Source organism: Eleutherodactylus coqui, chromosome 2 (assembly GCF_035609145.1).
Source record: "Eleutherodactylus coqui strain aEleCoq1 chromosome 2, aEleCoq1.hap1, whole genome shotgun sequence".
NCBI lineage: Eukaryota > Metazoa > Chordata > Amphibia > Anura > Eleutherodactylidae > Eleutherodactylus > Eleutherodactylus coqui.
This window is the reverse complement of record NC_089838.1, coordinates 204152721-204165397: the sequence shown is the minus strand read 5'-3', so window position 1 is coordinate 204165397 and position 12677 is coordinate 204152721. Positions and strand designations below refer to the sequence as shown.

The 12677-nt window shown below is 39.0% G+C and overlaps 2 protein-coding genes across 2 annotated transcripts; both read left to right on the top strand.

The window, feature by feature from the left end:
* Positions 1–5525: 5525 nt before the first annotated feature.
* LOC136610728 (cholesterol 25-hydroxylase-like protein 1, member 1) lies at positions 5526–6742 on the top strand. The gene has a single exon (XM_066589938.1). The coding sequence runs from the start codon at positions 5526–5528 to the stop codon at positions 6321–6323; it is 798 nt and encodes a 265-aa protein (XP_066446035.1). The 3' UTR covers positions 6324–6742.
* Positions 6743–8008: 1266 nt separating this feature from the next.
* Positions 8009–11633, top strand: LOC136610727 (cholesterol 25-hydroxylase-like protein 1, member 2). The gene has a single exon (XM_066589937.1). It carries the CDS (start codon positions 8268–8270, stop codon positions 9207–9209), a length of 942 nt encoding a protein of 313 aa, XP_066446034.1. The 5' UTR covers positions 8009–8267; the 3' UTR covers positions 9210–11633.
* Positions 11634–12677: the final 1044 nt, after the last annotated feature.

The window sequence follows — 12677 nt, the reverse complement described above, 5'->3', positions numbered from 1 at the left end:
CAAAGCCCTCGCACAGTTATGTCGATGAAAAAATGTAAAAAGCTATGGTGGTCAGAAGATGGCATCTGAAAATTATCTTAAAAAATTAAATATCCTTGAAAATGAAAAAGGTAGTACAGCAAAAAAAAAAGTCTATATAAATTTGGTATCGTAGTAATCGTACTGATCCATAGAATAAAGTTATCATGTCATTTTTGTTGCAGCGTGAACGTAGTAGAAACAAGACGCGCTCCCAAAGATAGAAGAATTTGGTTTTTTTTTCCATTTTACACCACTTGGAATTTTTAAAAAATTTTTTTCAGTACATTATATGGTACATTAAATAGTACCATTGAAAAATACAACTCGTCCCGCAAAAAACAAGCCCTCATACAGCGACGGCGATGGATAAATAAAAGAGAGATGATTTTTTTTTAAAGGAAGAAGGAAAAACTGAAAATGGAAAAAAAAAGGCTATGTCCTTAAAGGTTTAAAGTCCATATTGCATCCATTTTCATTGTGTTTTTCATGTGCAAAACAAAAACAACGCCCAATTGATGGAACTTTTTTCCACGTCTCCTGAAAACGTGTAAAAAACACACTGAAAACACATGTAACTATATTTGCTCTTGTTTTACGCAATCCCAAAGACTTTAATGTGCAATTTTGGTCCGTAAATATGGATAAAAGTAGGACATTCGGCGGTTTTTTTTACGTAAACAATTGACCCACGAAAAAAATCACATACGAATAGACTAATGCAAATCTGTGGTGTTGTATGCTGTCTGTATTATGCCTGTTAAAAATATGGGTATAATAAGGACAGAAAATACACCCTTGTGAATGGGCCCTAAGACTTAGACTGCAAGCTAGTGGTGAGGATATGCAAAATGTCATACAAAATGAATCTACTCTACATGATGGTTTTTAGCTGTGAAAAAGAGCAATACTGTTTTGGCTTCCTTTTTGCTCGGGTTGGTAGCCTGAAATGAGATGTTTGATTTATAAGACACATCTTGCAGAAAGTTACGGAAAGATTGTCTAAAGCTGATACAGATAGTAATGAAATGGAAGTAAAAATTGTTCCTATGCAGGATACAATTAATAAATGTGAGCATACTTTGCAGTATTAGGGCTTAGTCGGACAAGCGTTTTTTTATGCACACCTATGCGCGCAAAAAAATGCACTCCACAGGTGAACAAAATGCATGTCACCGAAAGTCCGTGCATATGCTCCGTTCCCTGGAGCAGCTATGCTTGTAGAAGTGCAGCTGCTTCAGGAAGGTCCACTCATCACTGAACACTGTGACAGCGCTGTCACAGTGTTCAGTGATGAGGGGACACCCACAGGGGTTAAAGAATTCCCTGCCACAGCTGTCACCAGCTGTGGCAGTGGACCGCAATGCTACCGCATTGTTTTTAATGGGACCAGCGCTACAGCTGACCCCTTGAAAGCAATGGGATGCAGGCAACCTTCGCAGTGATTTTTGGAGAAGGGCTTGAAATATAAGTTCTTCCCTGAAAATAAGCCCAAGCTGACAGAAAAAATAAAAAATAATAATGCATCACCTAGCGCTCCAGCGCAGCGTCTTTCTGCAGCTCCACAGCAGCTCTTCTTCTGGATTCTGGTGGCTAGATGCAAACCCCTGTCTCCTGTCTACTGCGGGAGAGAGTCTATCAGCACCATACTGCTGCCACTGCCGGAGGGTGAGAGAAAAAAGTAGTAGCTACTCGGCTTCTTCTCCCTCCCATCTGCTGTCCGGAAGGCGCACTACACTAATTGCTAGATGAAGATACAAACAGGTGCGTAGCATCAGTGGAGCAGGCGGGCATGTAGTTTGGGACTGCGGTAGTGGTGAGGTTAACGCAATCAGTGTTTATGGCTGCTGCATTGGTTTCTTTGCTCTTTTCTCACAGAAGCATCAATATTCAGGCAGCCAACATACGAATAAAAACTATAGTGAGTGACCCACCTGCAGTCTCGTATCCTCTGAACTCTGTTCACAGTGATGTGACCCATTTCAGCCTTACTCAACCCTACTGCTGAAGCTGCCTCCTCACTCTCAAACAGCACAGGGAATGAGTAGTGACCGCAATTGTTCTTTGGCCCCCACTCGGCTCGCTTTGTTAGAATGTTTATTTGAGTAAGTCGGTCGCTTAACTTAGTTAAGCCTCTGATTAGCCGCAGCAGCCACGTGCTTGTGCCAGGCCCATCTATCTGGGAGTCTATATTTGACTAGTTAAGGAGAAAGCGCAGTTTGCAGGAATCTCTAACAAAAATATTTGTTGTAGATATCAGTCACGTGATCAAGTGCTGGTAGCATATGAATGTGAGCTTGCATCATCTATTAAGATGTAAAGAGGTCTATACTTCTTTTCTTAAAGCTAAGCACTATACTGTTGAAGATCTGAGGTTTGAGAGCCACTGTACCTAAAGTCCCATTTAGACGGGACGAATGTTGGGCAAACGATGCCTGACGCTCGTCCTAGCAAGTACCCACTCACGTGCTTTTGCAGAGGAGCAGGTATAGTTGCTTCACAGCGGGGCGGCTGCAGGAAATTTCTCTCCTTGCTCTCCCCTACCCCTCTCTACTCACTTAACATAGCATCCGTTCAGTACTGAACAGCTGCTATTTACACAGAGCGCTCATTGTTCAGAATTTTAAGCAGCTAAACTTTAATTTTAACTCCTCTAACTATTTCTCTGGAAGGAGCCGATGAAAAGGGTGGTGGTATCGATGGAAAACCTCATGAACATCGGCGGTTACAACTGATTTTATAGCAAACCCAGTGACTCTACATTTGCATAGAATACTAGGATATTGGCTAGATATTCTAGACAGGTGATTTCTGATATTCTGAGATGAGATACTAGAAACTTCATCACTCTCAAGAATTTGTGTGAAGCACTTGAAAGGGCGAACAGCATCATATTCCATTCGTAGTCTGCTTCTCCATCTGAATTGCTGCAGGCATCTGTGTGTTGCAGACGAGAAATGTTGTGGAAAGCATCTTTCAAGCCCACCTTAATGAGGAACAAGTCCCTCTACAAGTGGTAAGGGAGTTCCAGAATACATTTGTTAAGGTTGTGCGTCTGCGACCTGTGGTTCTACAGGTTTCCTTGTACACACCTTCACAGGTAGGGGTTAATTGAGCTGGCTGGGTATGGTATTCTCCACCAGCCAATCGCCCTTGTCTGCTACAGATAAATACCAGCAAACTCTTGTGAAGAGATTGCTGGTCATTTTACTGCTTTACTGTTTTTCTCTGTTTATCCCACTTAGAGCTGGTGTTTGTATGCGTGTCTGTAGTGTCCCTCTCTCCTCCCCTGAAGACGGTCTGGACACCTGTAACCCCCATTTGCATCAGACCCCCTCTTCCCTTCCCCTTGACAGGTGTGGCCTCCAGACATCATATGTCTTGTGTGTGTGTCAGATGGGTGATGCCTGGCACTGTTCCCTATGTCAGCACGGTGGCTGCTTCTCTATTCTCCATGTGAGGGCACTTAAACTGGTTATGGTTTACCATCTGTATGCGTGTGAGCTTTGGGTGGGTTTCCTCTTATATGCTGTATGCACAACCATGTGTGTTGGTGTGAACAGTGACGTGTGTAGTATGTCTGTGCAAGTCGCCAGACATGTGCTCTATGTGCAGTCCTGTTCTGTGTTCAGTGTGTGTGAACCGTGTCTTGTCCTGTGTGTTTAGTACATCTCTCAAGGTTCCTTATCAGGGATAGTTAGGTCCCAGATGAAGACAGTGGGGCCGACCTTATCAGGACAATCACCCAACTTTTAGGCAGGGGTGCCCCACTTCCCCTGACTAATAAGGGACAGGGGCCCTTCCATTATTGCCTGGAGAGGTGCAATTGTTCCTTGCAATACTATGTGTGCAATTGCGGTTTTAAAAGAACACAATCCTGTGTTCGCACGGAGAAGTAGCGCTTTAGTGCGCTGAGCGGACGTAACAACCTTTTTTGGTTTTCAAAACTTGTTTAAAGCTTTTATGTCTAGGACTAGTCTTATCAATCGATCCGATTTCACTTCTTCACTAGAGATATTCTCCTCTGAACCGGAGTCGGTTTTAGAATGTTGCTATGTTTGGTAGCACACTGTAATGAAGAGACCTTTTTTTGAAATAGAAACTTTATTACTGGTAGAGCAAAGCCATTTTTCAGCACATTTATGACACAACGGGCTGATGGAATAGCTTCCTCTGAGCAATACAGGAATGTAAAGGGTGTGGTAGTTTTGTGCTTACCCGAGATGGGTTTGTTTGTAGAAGAAGACTTTGAGGAGAAACCTCTCATGGGACAGAAAGCAGAGGAGAAACCTCTTCTAGTTTATCTCTGCAAATCTTGGGAAAGATTCTCATGTCAGCCCTTTGTAAAGACCTCAAATGAAGCGAGTGGGCCTTCTACCCCGTCAGGTTTCCTTTGTTTTGGACGCAGTCTACAGCTCTACACTGTAGTGCAGTCTACGGCATTATTTTTCCGGCCAGCGTAAACCTAACAGAATGGAAGGAAGCGGAAGCTTTTCCATTTGCTTTCCGTTTTTTTAAACACTATTGAAATCAATGGTGGAAAAACAAATGTTTTTTAGTTTTACTTAAGTTTCTCTTCTCCAAAAATGGAGCAGAGAGACGGAAGCCCTGAACTGAGCCCTAACACAGGTGTGACAGCAGCCTTATGCAGATACACAAACAGCTTTTGAGAGGATGTATCTTTGTATAGTGCCAGCATGTGATTCAGATATCTGAACAAGAAAACATGAGCTGCTAGACTGTAGAAGCCAGAAGGTATTTCTGAGCTAATTTTCTAATATCACCATATTGTGATTGCAAGCCACAGTCTGAATGGAATAAAAATTAACCTTTTTGTCTATTGAAATCATTTCGTACCATAAACATATCTCTGACTCTAACCCCTGGCAATGTTGATTTTCCCACAGTGCATTAGGAGACAGAAGTAAGTTTTTTTAATTGACTTGGCTATTTTTTTAGTTATGAATGGCAAAAATGTTCTTAAAATAATGAGGCTGATGAATGAGGGGGCACAAATCCAAAGATTCATAATGATTTATAGGGAATTATAGTGGGAAGGGACTGAAGAACAAAATTTGAGATTTGTTATTTTAATTTCAAAAAGGATTTGTCATTCTTTTTTATTGCTAAATAAATGCATTTTATCTGCAGATAATTGACATTGTTTGGGCTGTATAAAGGGTTTTGTAAAGGAAACAATGTAAATGTAATATGTACAATGCAATATTTACACTCACAAAAAGCATAAAGGTTTAAGAACTTGCTAGGAGGACTGGTGCGTGTTTCTAGTTTCTGCTGCCAGCTTTCAAAGCTATTTTATCCGATTTTCTTAGAAGCTAATCTGCATACTAAACAATTGCTTATTTTGTCATTACATAATGAGATTGTTCCAACAGATCCTAATAAATCTTTTAGAAAAAAATGGCTTTAACACATTCTGTGTCTTGGTTTATGGATTAGTGTTCAGATAAATTGGGCACTGAGTGCCTCTGAACACAAATATCAGAATGAATTCATCTACTTCCAGCCAACATTTGATTCTCCAGCCATTTTGGGATTACTTACTTACAGAATTTAGTAGCTCAGTGAATAGCCCAGTTTTCCCTGTTTTGCTTGCATTCTCTGGCTATGTGTGCTTCAGCTTCCCGTTTGCTGTTATAGACATGATGGGAGTGCAATGCCATTTTTTCTATCAATACAAAATTCAGAAGAACAAGCAACCTACAATAAGGATGATGACTGTCTGTATCTGGAAGGCTGTGTTTAACCATGTGATATATGTCTTTCCAACAGTTTTTCTGAATTGGCTGTGCATGCCACCTGTATCCTTGCCAGTAAGTGCTCCTTCCGTTTGTACTCTTCTTGGAGAGGTCTTGGGATGTTTGCTTTTGTTTGACTTACAGTATTTTATTTGGCATGTTCTACACCATAAAAACTACTGGCTATACAAGAAGGTCCATGCCGTTCACCATGAGTATGTTGCACCATTTTCATGGTCTAGTCAAAACCTCAGTGGCTATGAGTTGATGACTGTTGGCTTTTGGAGTACCATGAATCCCATCCAATTAGGATGTCATCCATTGACTTCATGGACTTGTAATCTACTTAGTATTTGGATGTCTGTAGATGATCACATAGGCTATGATTTTCCCTGGTCCCTTCATCGTATATTCCCCCTTGGCCTATATGGAGGAGCTCTAGCACATGACTTGCATCATCAGAAACCAGGAACAAACTTTTCCCCATTTTTTCGACACTGGGACATAATTTGTGGAACCAGTTGCTCTATGAGTGAAAAAGCCTAATATCCAAGTATCCATTGTAAAAAAAAAGTGTTACTTGATTTTGTAAAACAACAAAGTGAAGGGAAATAAAATAGTGCATTTATTGTGACCCACTGAGAGACCTGTACACCCAAAAAGTCCTCTGATGTTTCATTCTGGGGTTCAAAACCTTATGGTTAAAAGTGGTTTCGCACACACAGTGAAGCAGATTTACTAACTCTGTTTAATAGTTAAACAGTGTAAACCTAGACAGTCTAAAAATTGCCAAATTTATCACAGTGACTCATTCTAGATAATAAATTTGGTGCATCTTTAGACACTTTTGACCAAGTTTAAACCACCAATTGGTTGGCTTAATTTGCACCAAAATATGTGGTGTTGCATTTAAGCCACACCTCCTTTCCAGTGAAGTCACGCCTATTTATCCAACAAGCTACATCCTTTGGCTGAGCAAGGCACAAAAAATGTCTAAAACCCGACTTACCTGTAGTACAAGACAGGTAAGTCAGTTTTTCGACACAAATTGAGCCAAGATTCTGGGGCATATTGCCTTCAAATTCTGCCTTAAGGTGTTTTGGAAAAATGTTGCTACTTTTGTGGCAGTTTTTCATCAAAAGGACAGGGTGTAACTGACTCACTGGATAATATCTAGTGCACAAACTTTACTTCTGTCTGGTGTGGACAATGCAATATAGGATAGTTACTGTAGATATCCAGCACACAGATCCAAATGCAGGAACTTTATTATGAAGACGTAAAATCCACCATTGTCAATTGGAGAATACGACTGATCTACCATATATGAATTTCAGACATGTTCATTGTGCTTAGACATAGCTAAGGCAGTTTTTCATTCAGTTTTTTAACAAAAGCCAGAAGTGGATTCTGAAGGAATTGAAAATATAAAGGATAGAGTTATGCTATTTTTCCCGCTGGATCTACTTCTTGCTTTTACTCTGCATCAAAAACTGCAATGGCATTTTTCTAAAAAAAATAAATAAGTGAAACCGCTCTTAGTACATGTTTTTACATTTGTATGCATTGTTCTATACATTTCATTTATAACACATGCACTACATTGCACAGATAATGCTGTATATTTCTCTAAGAGGGTGGATCTGAATGAAATGCACAAACCACAGATGTATATATACAGAATCATCTGTGTAATCTAGTGCAAGTGTTATATGATTCATAAACAGTGTTGATATGGCCATATTAGGTACATATATTTTGTATAACAACTCGTTAATATATAAAACATTTTGGAATGACATCAATAGTTCATATCTCACGGGAATATAGTAGCTGAGATAAAGGAAACTGCAGGTAAATAGTTATCCTTAGACATCTAATATTTTAAGTACTATGTAAAGAACCAATACTGCTAAACACCTGGCATAAAAAGAGCAGATAATTAGAATTACAGCAAGAACGTATGTCTAATAGTCACCTATTGTAGTCGTCATTATAGTAAAAGGCATCAGTTGTGTATTCATAGTAAAAAAAACTATGTTTCTCATAGTGATGTCTGTAGAATGAACTCCAGTTTCAGGGCTCGGTTTCAGTAAGTAAATAATTCAACAGTAATATAACACCAATTTTGAACAGTGCTTCAAATGCCATAGGGTTAAACTGATATTTTTCTCTTGTATGAAAACTCCTTTAAATGCAGATATTTTGTAGGTAAGTGCATTAGATCGCACATGTAATGCCACTTATCTGTTCACTGGTTTACTGCTGTAACTAAAAGCTGTTGTTTGTCGATTGTGGCCCCTTTAAAGCAGTCACATTATCCTCCTGGAGCCAGGCTGTGTTGTCAGGGAGCTGGAAAGGGTCTGAATTGTTGGGTTTGTGAAAGCTGCTGAATGGGAGGGGGAGTCAGCTCAGCGCCATCCAAATGAATAATAAAAAGGAAGATCCTATGCAGCATTTCCCTTGAAGATTATAGCTAAGCAGGTACTGATGATGGAAGTCTTCTCCTGTCTTTCCAATGCTTTGGACACATACCTACACAGCCGATCACTTCTACAGCTATTGTGGGACTACCTGCGGCTTCATTATGCGGATACTCTTAGGTCTCCACTCTTTCCTGTAGTCCTTACTGTGTCATGCTACGCTATCTCCTGCATACCTTACCTTGTTTTCAACATCATGGGCAGAAGATGGCCATTTATTCACAAGTATAAGATCCAACAAGACAGAAATCCAACTGGACCAATGATTTTCCATTGTCTCGGAGTGACTCTATATAACCACCTCTTCTTAATCTTCCCAGCTGCTGTTGCCCAGTGGTACTGGAGACCTCCCTGTCCGTTGCCAGAAGAGGCTCCAAGCATTTTGGATGTAGTGTTTGGCGTGATGGCAAGCCTTCTGCTATTTGATTTTCAATATTTTATTTGGCACATGATCCATCACAGGAACAGGTGGCTATACAAAACATTCCATGCCATTCATCATGAATACATGGCTCCTTTTTCCTTAGCCACCCAGTGTCTTGGGGGCTGGGAACTGATAACTGTTGGATTCTGGACCACAGTAAACCCTATCATCTTCAGGTGCCATATTCTCACAACCTGGATATTTATGGTATTTCATGTATATGTCTCTGTGGAAGACCATTGTGGTTACGATTTTCCCTGGTCCACTTCACGTTTAATGCCATTTGGGATCTATGGGGGGCCAACCAAACATGATCTACATCACCAGAAGCCTATGAGCAACTATGCCCCCCACTTTACACATTGGGACAAACTTTTTGGCACACATGCAGACTTCACTTCTGTCAAGGGCATACTGGAGGTTGATACCCCCAATAAAACTTGCTGTGCTAGTAAACAGGAGGATACCCTTTATGATGAAAGCGTTTCACCAACGGAGAGGGTTGCTGAAGAAAGAAGTATTTAAATCATAAAGAATGTATAAAGAGCTACACATTTCTATATTTTGATACTAATGTGTTTCTTGTTATTTTTTCAATGAAAATTTTTCAGGGTGTAAATAAGAAAATGTCCATAAATGTCTGTGATGATCAATTACGGTAAATAAGATTTACAATATGTCACGAACCCACGATTTACAGTGTGTTCTAGATTTTTGGCTACCGAACAAAACCAGCAGTGTCTTATTTGCTGCGGTACTGTACTGCTTTTGTCTGGTCAGCGACCCTATTTATTTAGAAGGAGGATGAAAACTGTTTACACACTGTGAAATACAAATGTTGGTTTATGTTTGCAGGCATGTATATAGATGTAGACAACTAATTAGTATTGTATATATAATATCAATATAGTGTGCATAATGTCATATCTGTGCTGTCATTGCCAAATATGGTAAACACAGAGGTAACGATCTGAGAGATTTATTTAAAGACTTAGAACTGTGGTACTGAATTAGTCAGTTTCAACCAATCAAAATCGACTCCTGCAGTTAGAATTTTTAGAATTGTTCTTGGTTCTTTGTTGTGAATTGCTACAATTGAAGTATCAGCACCATAGTCTAAGGTAAAGACATGGGCTAATATGATTGTTCCAACGTACAAAACAACTCTCCATTTTAGACAATAGTTCATATTATAGAAAATGTCTATTCATGCATGTCTCTTTCTCAGTAAGTAATAACAGAAATGATCAGAACATTCTCCGGCTCGAGAGAAGTCTGTGGCTAGTTAAAACTTCAGCATATATAATACTGTGACTGGTAAGAGCATGAAATCCATTTAATACTAACCAGAATATCAGATCCGCAAGAAGTTTTACAGCCAAAGCAAGTAACAAGGTATTCAAAATGTCATACTATTTCAAGAACAATGGCTAAAAATGAATATTGAGCACACATATTTGCCCTTAATCTGTAAAATACATTGATGCTGTGTTTATCAACTAACAGTATGTAAAGGTTGCCTAAAGTTGCATGTATATAGTGTGGAGGTAAACGTTATCAGCAATGGCTAGTAATATATGCATTTGACTACAAACTAGCACAGTAACTCATTGGTTAGAGCGTTTTATGAATTATACAATAACCAGTCATGTTTCATAGCTTTCTCATAATGCAGATTATACAACATATTTCAAAAGATCCAACATTTATCTTCTAACATTGCAAAACAAATCTAACATATTACACAGTGAATACGATGTCATGTCATCTCTCCGCACTTTCTAGTGACTATAACTGTTGCAGGCTCATCTGATCAGATATTTTTTGTATACTATCTACTTGCTATTACATAACGTGAATTTGGTTTATGTTTTATGGCGCGAATTATCAAATTCCCAATAAGAAAAAAGAAGAATTGAGCATTTATATACATGCTTTCTTTCTATACTCTCTAAAGCCAAAGATGAATACCTATGCTGGTTTCAATAAAGCGTAGAAGTTGAGCTTATCCCCTGATGTCTTTTGATTCTCTAAAACAGACCCGTCTATACCCAGTTTTTTTTTACTACTGACTGACAAAATCATATGTACATCTCCCTTGAAAGTTGAGATGTAATTTGGGTTGGCTGCACCTGTCCAAAAAATATTTTTAATCCCATTGGGGAAAACAAAAGACATAGTCAGGGATGGATTTTTAACCAGACTGAAGAGGCCCTGCACCCTGGCTTAAGGGTTTGCTAAAAGTAAGAGTTGGTACAGCGATCTCTCTTCAATGTTTCTACAGTATACAACTGAATAGGTGCAGTTAAAGTAAGCAACATTTCATGCTGAACACAGATTGGGTATTGGCAGAGAGTTGAAAACTTTGCAATTTCGACTTGGGGGACCAGAACACTGTACATTTGATTGAAGAGATGGTTATGTTACCTCTGCTTGATTTTCAAACTGTGATGTATGTTAAAGGGGTTTTCTGGGACATTCGAAAAACTTGATGAAACCAGGGGAAGTAATAAAATAACAATATAGGTATTACCTGGTAAATTCCCCACTCCTCTAGCATTGCCACTCTGCACATAACCACTGTGGCCAATCACTACTCTTAGCACTCATGTACCTACCATACTACCATCCCACTGTGATTGGCTGCAAGGGTCATGTGGGGTAGTCACAACATTATCGCTGCAAGACAGTTACAGAAATCAGGTGAGTAATACTTTGTTATTTTATCACATCCTCTGTTTTCATCAAGTTGTTTTAAATGTTTCTTGAACGGTGACAGTAAATGGAGCATTCTGACACTATTACAAAAAATAATGGGTCCCTCTGTGTTATCCCTAAGTATTCATATTGTGATGTATTCTGGAGATGTTATACCAAATATATTTTCTTTCTTGCAAAATCTTGAAAATGTTGTAGGGTGTATAGTGAAAACTAGTTACACACAATGCATTGATAATAGTAATGTATGCCAATGTCCAATCAAACAGATTTTCTTGAATAATAAATGCATTTTAAATTAATGTAAATCCTGATTTTTCTATTTTGCTATTTACAACTGGACATCAAGATTGAGCATGGAGATAAAAAGTTTATTCCATAAAACTTGACTGTCTTCTGGGTTCCTAAGTTGCTGAAGACAAGTAATTCCACCAAGTTCCTTTTAAGAGCTGGATGTGTTCTTCTTTATAGTTTCACAAATCAATTTATCTAAACCTAGAAGAGCTCTCCTGTTAGTCTTTTAAATTAGGCATTGACATGAGATATGTTCCTTAAAGGCTATGGACACCTTTGTTTGGAATTTTTATATAAATCAATGTATTTTTGGATATAAAACAATCCTCTAAATGGTTTTCATTAAAAAGTTTCAATTATTTCTTCACTGTGCTTACAGTATGTTCTAACATACTATAAAGTTGGAGGACTAAACTTCTTCTAAAAGCAGTCATTTGGGAAGACTGCCATACTGTTCTCCAACTAGGGTTGGAGGGCTAGAGGAGATGTGAAACTAGCAATTTATTGCAGGTGAAGGGGAAAACAACAATAACACTTCATGTTACAGCCATGGCTGAAGAGTAGATGACTGGTTACTTTATTGCTGGGGAGAAAATCAGCATTTGCAGTGTATATCACATTGCCAGTTGGTTGTAGATGGGAGGGAAGGCTGACAGTGCTGGTTCATACAGAGCAGAGCACACTGTCAGGGGAAGCTCTCCAGTGTTACTCTGCTCTATATACCGTATATACAAAATATCTCACTGGAATTAAAGATAATGTTGGAGCAGTAGGCATATTGGGGTTTGGTCTGTGGTCTAAATTTTTATTTTAGTCTGGTTAGGGGTCTGAATTTATTTTTTGGTCTGAAATTTGAATTTATTTTTTTGTTTAGTCCTGGATCTGAATTGGCTTAAGGATCTAGTCTGGATGAAATTAGAGGACTAATCTACATTTTGATCTGGTATGAGATCAGAAAAAAATTTATAAGCCTGTTCTGGG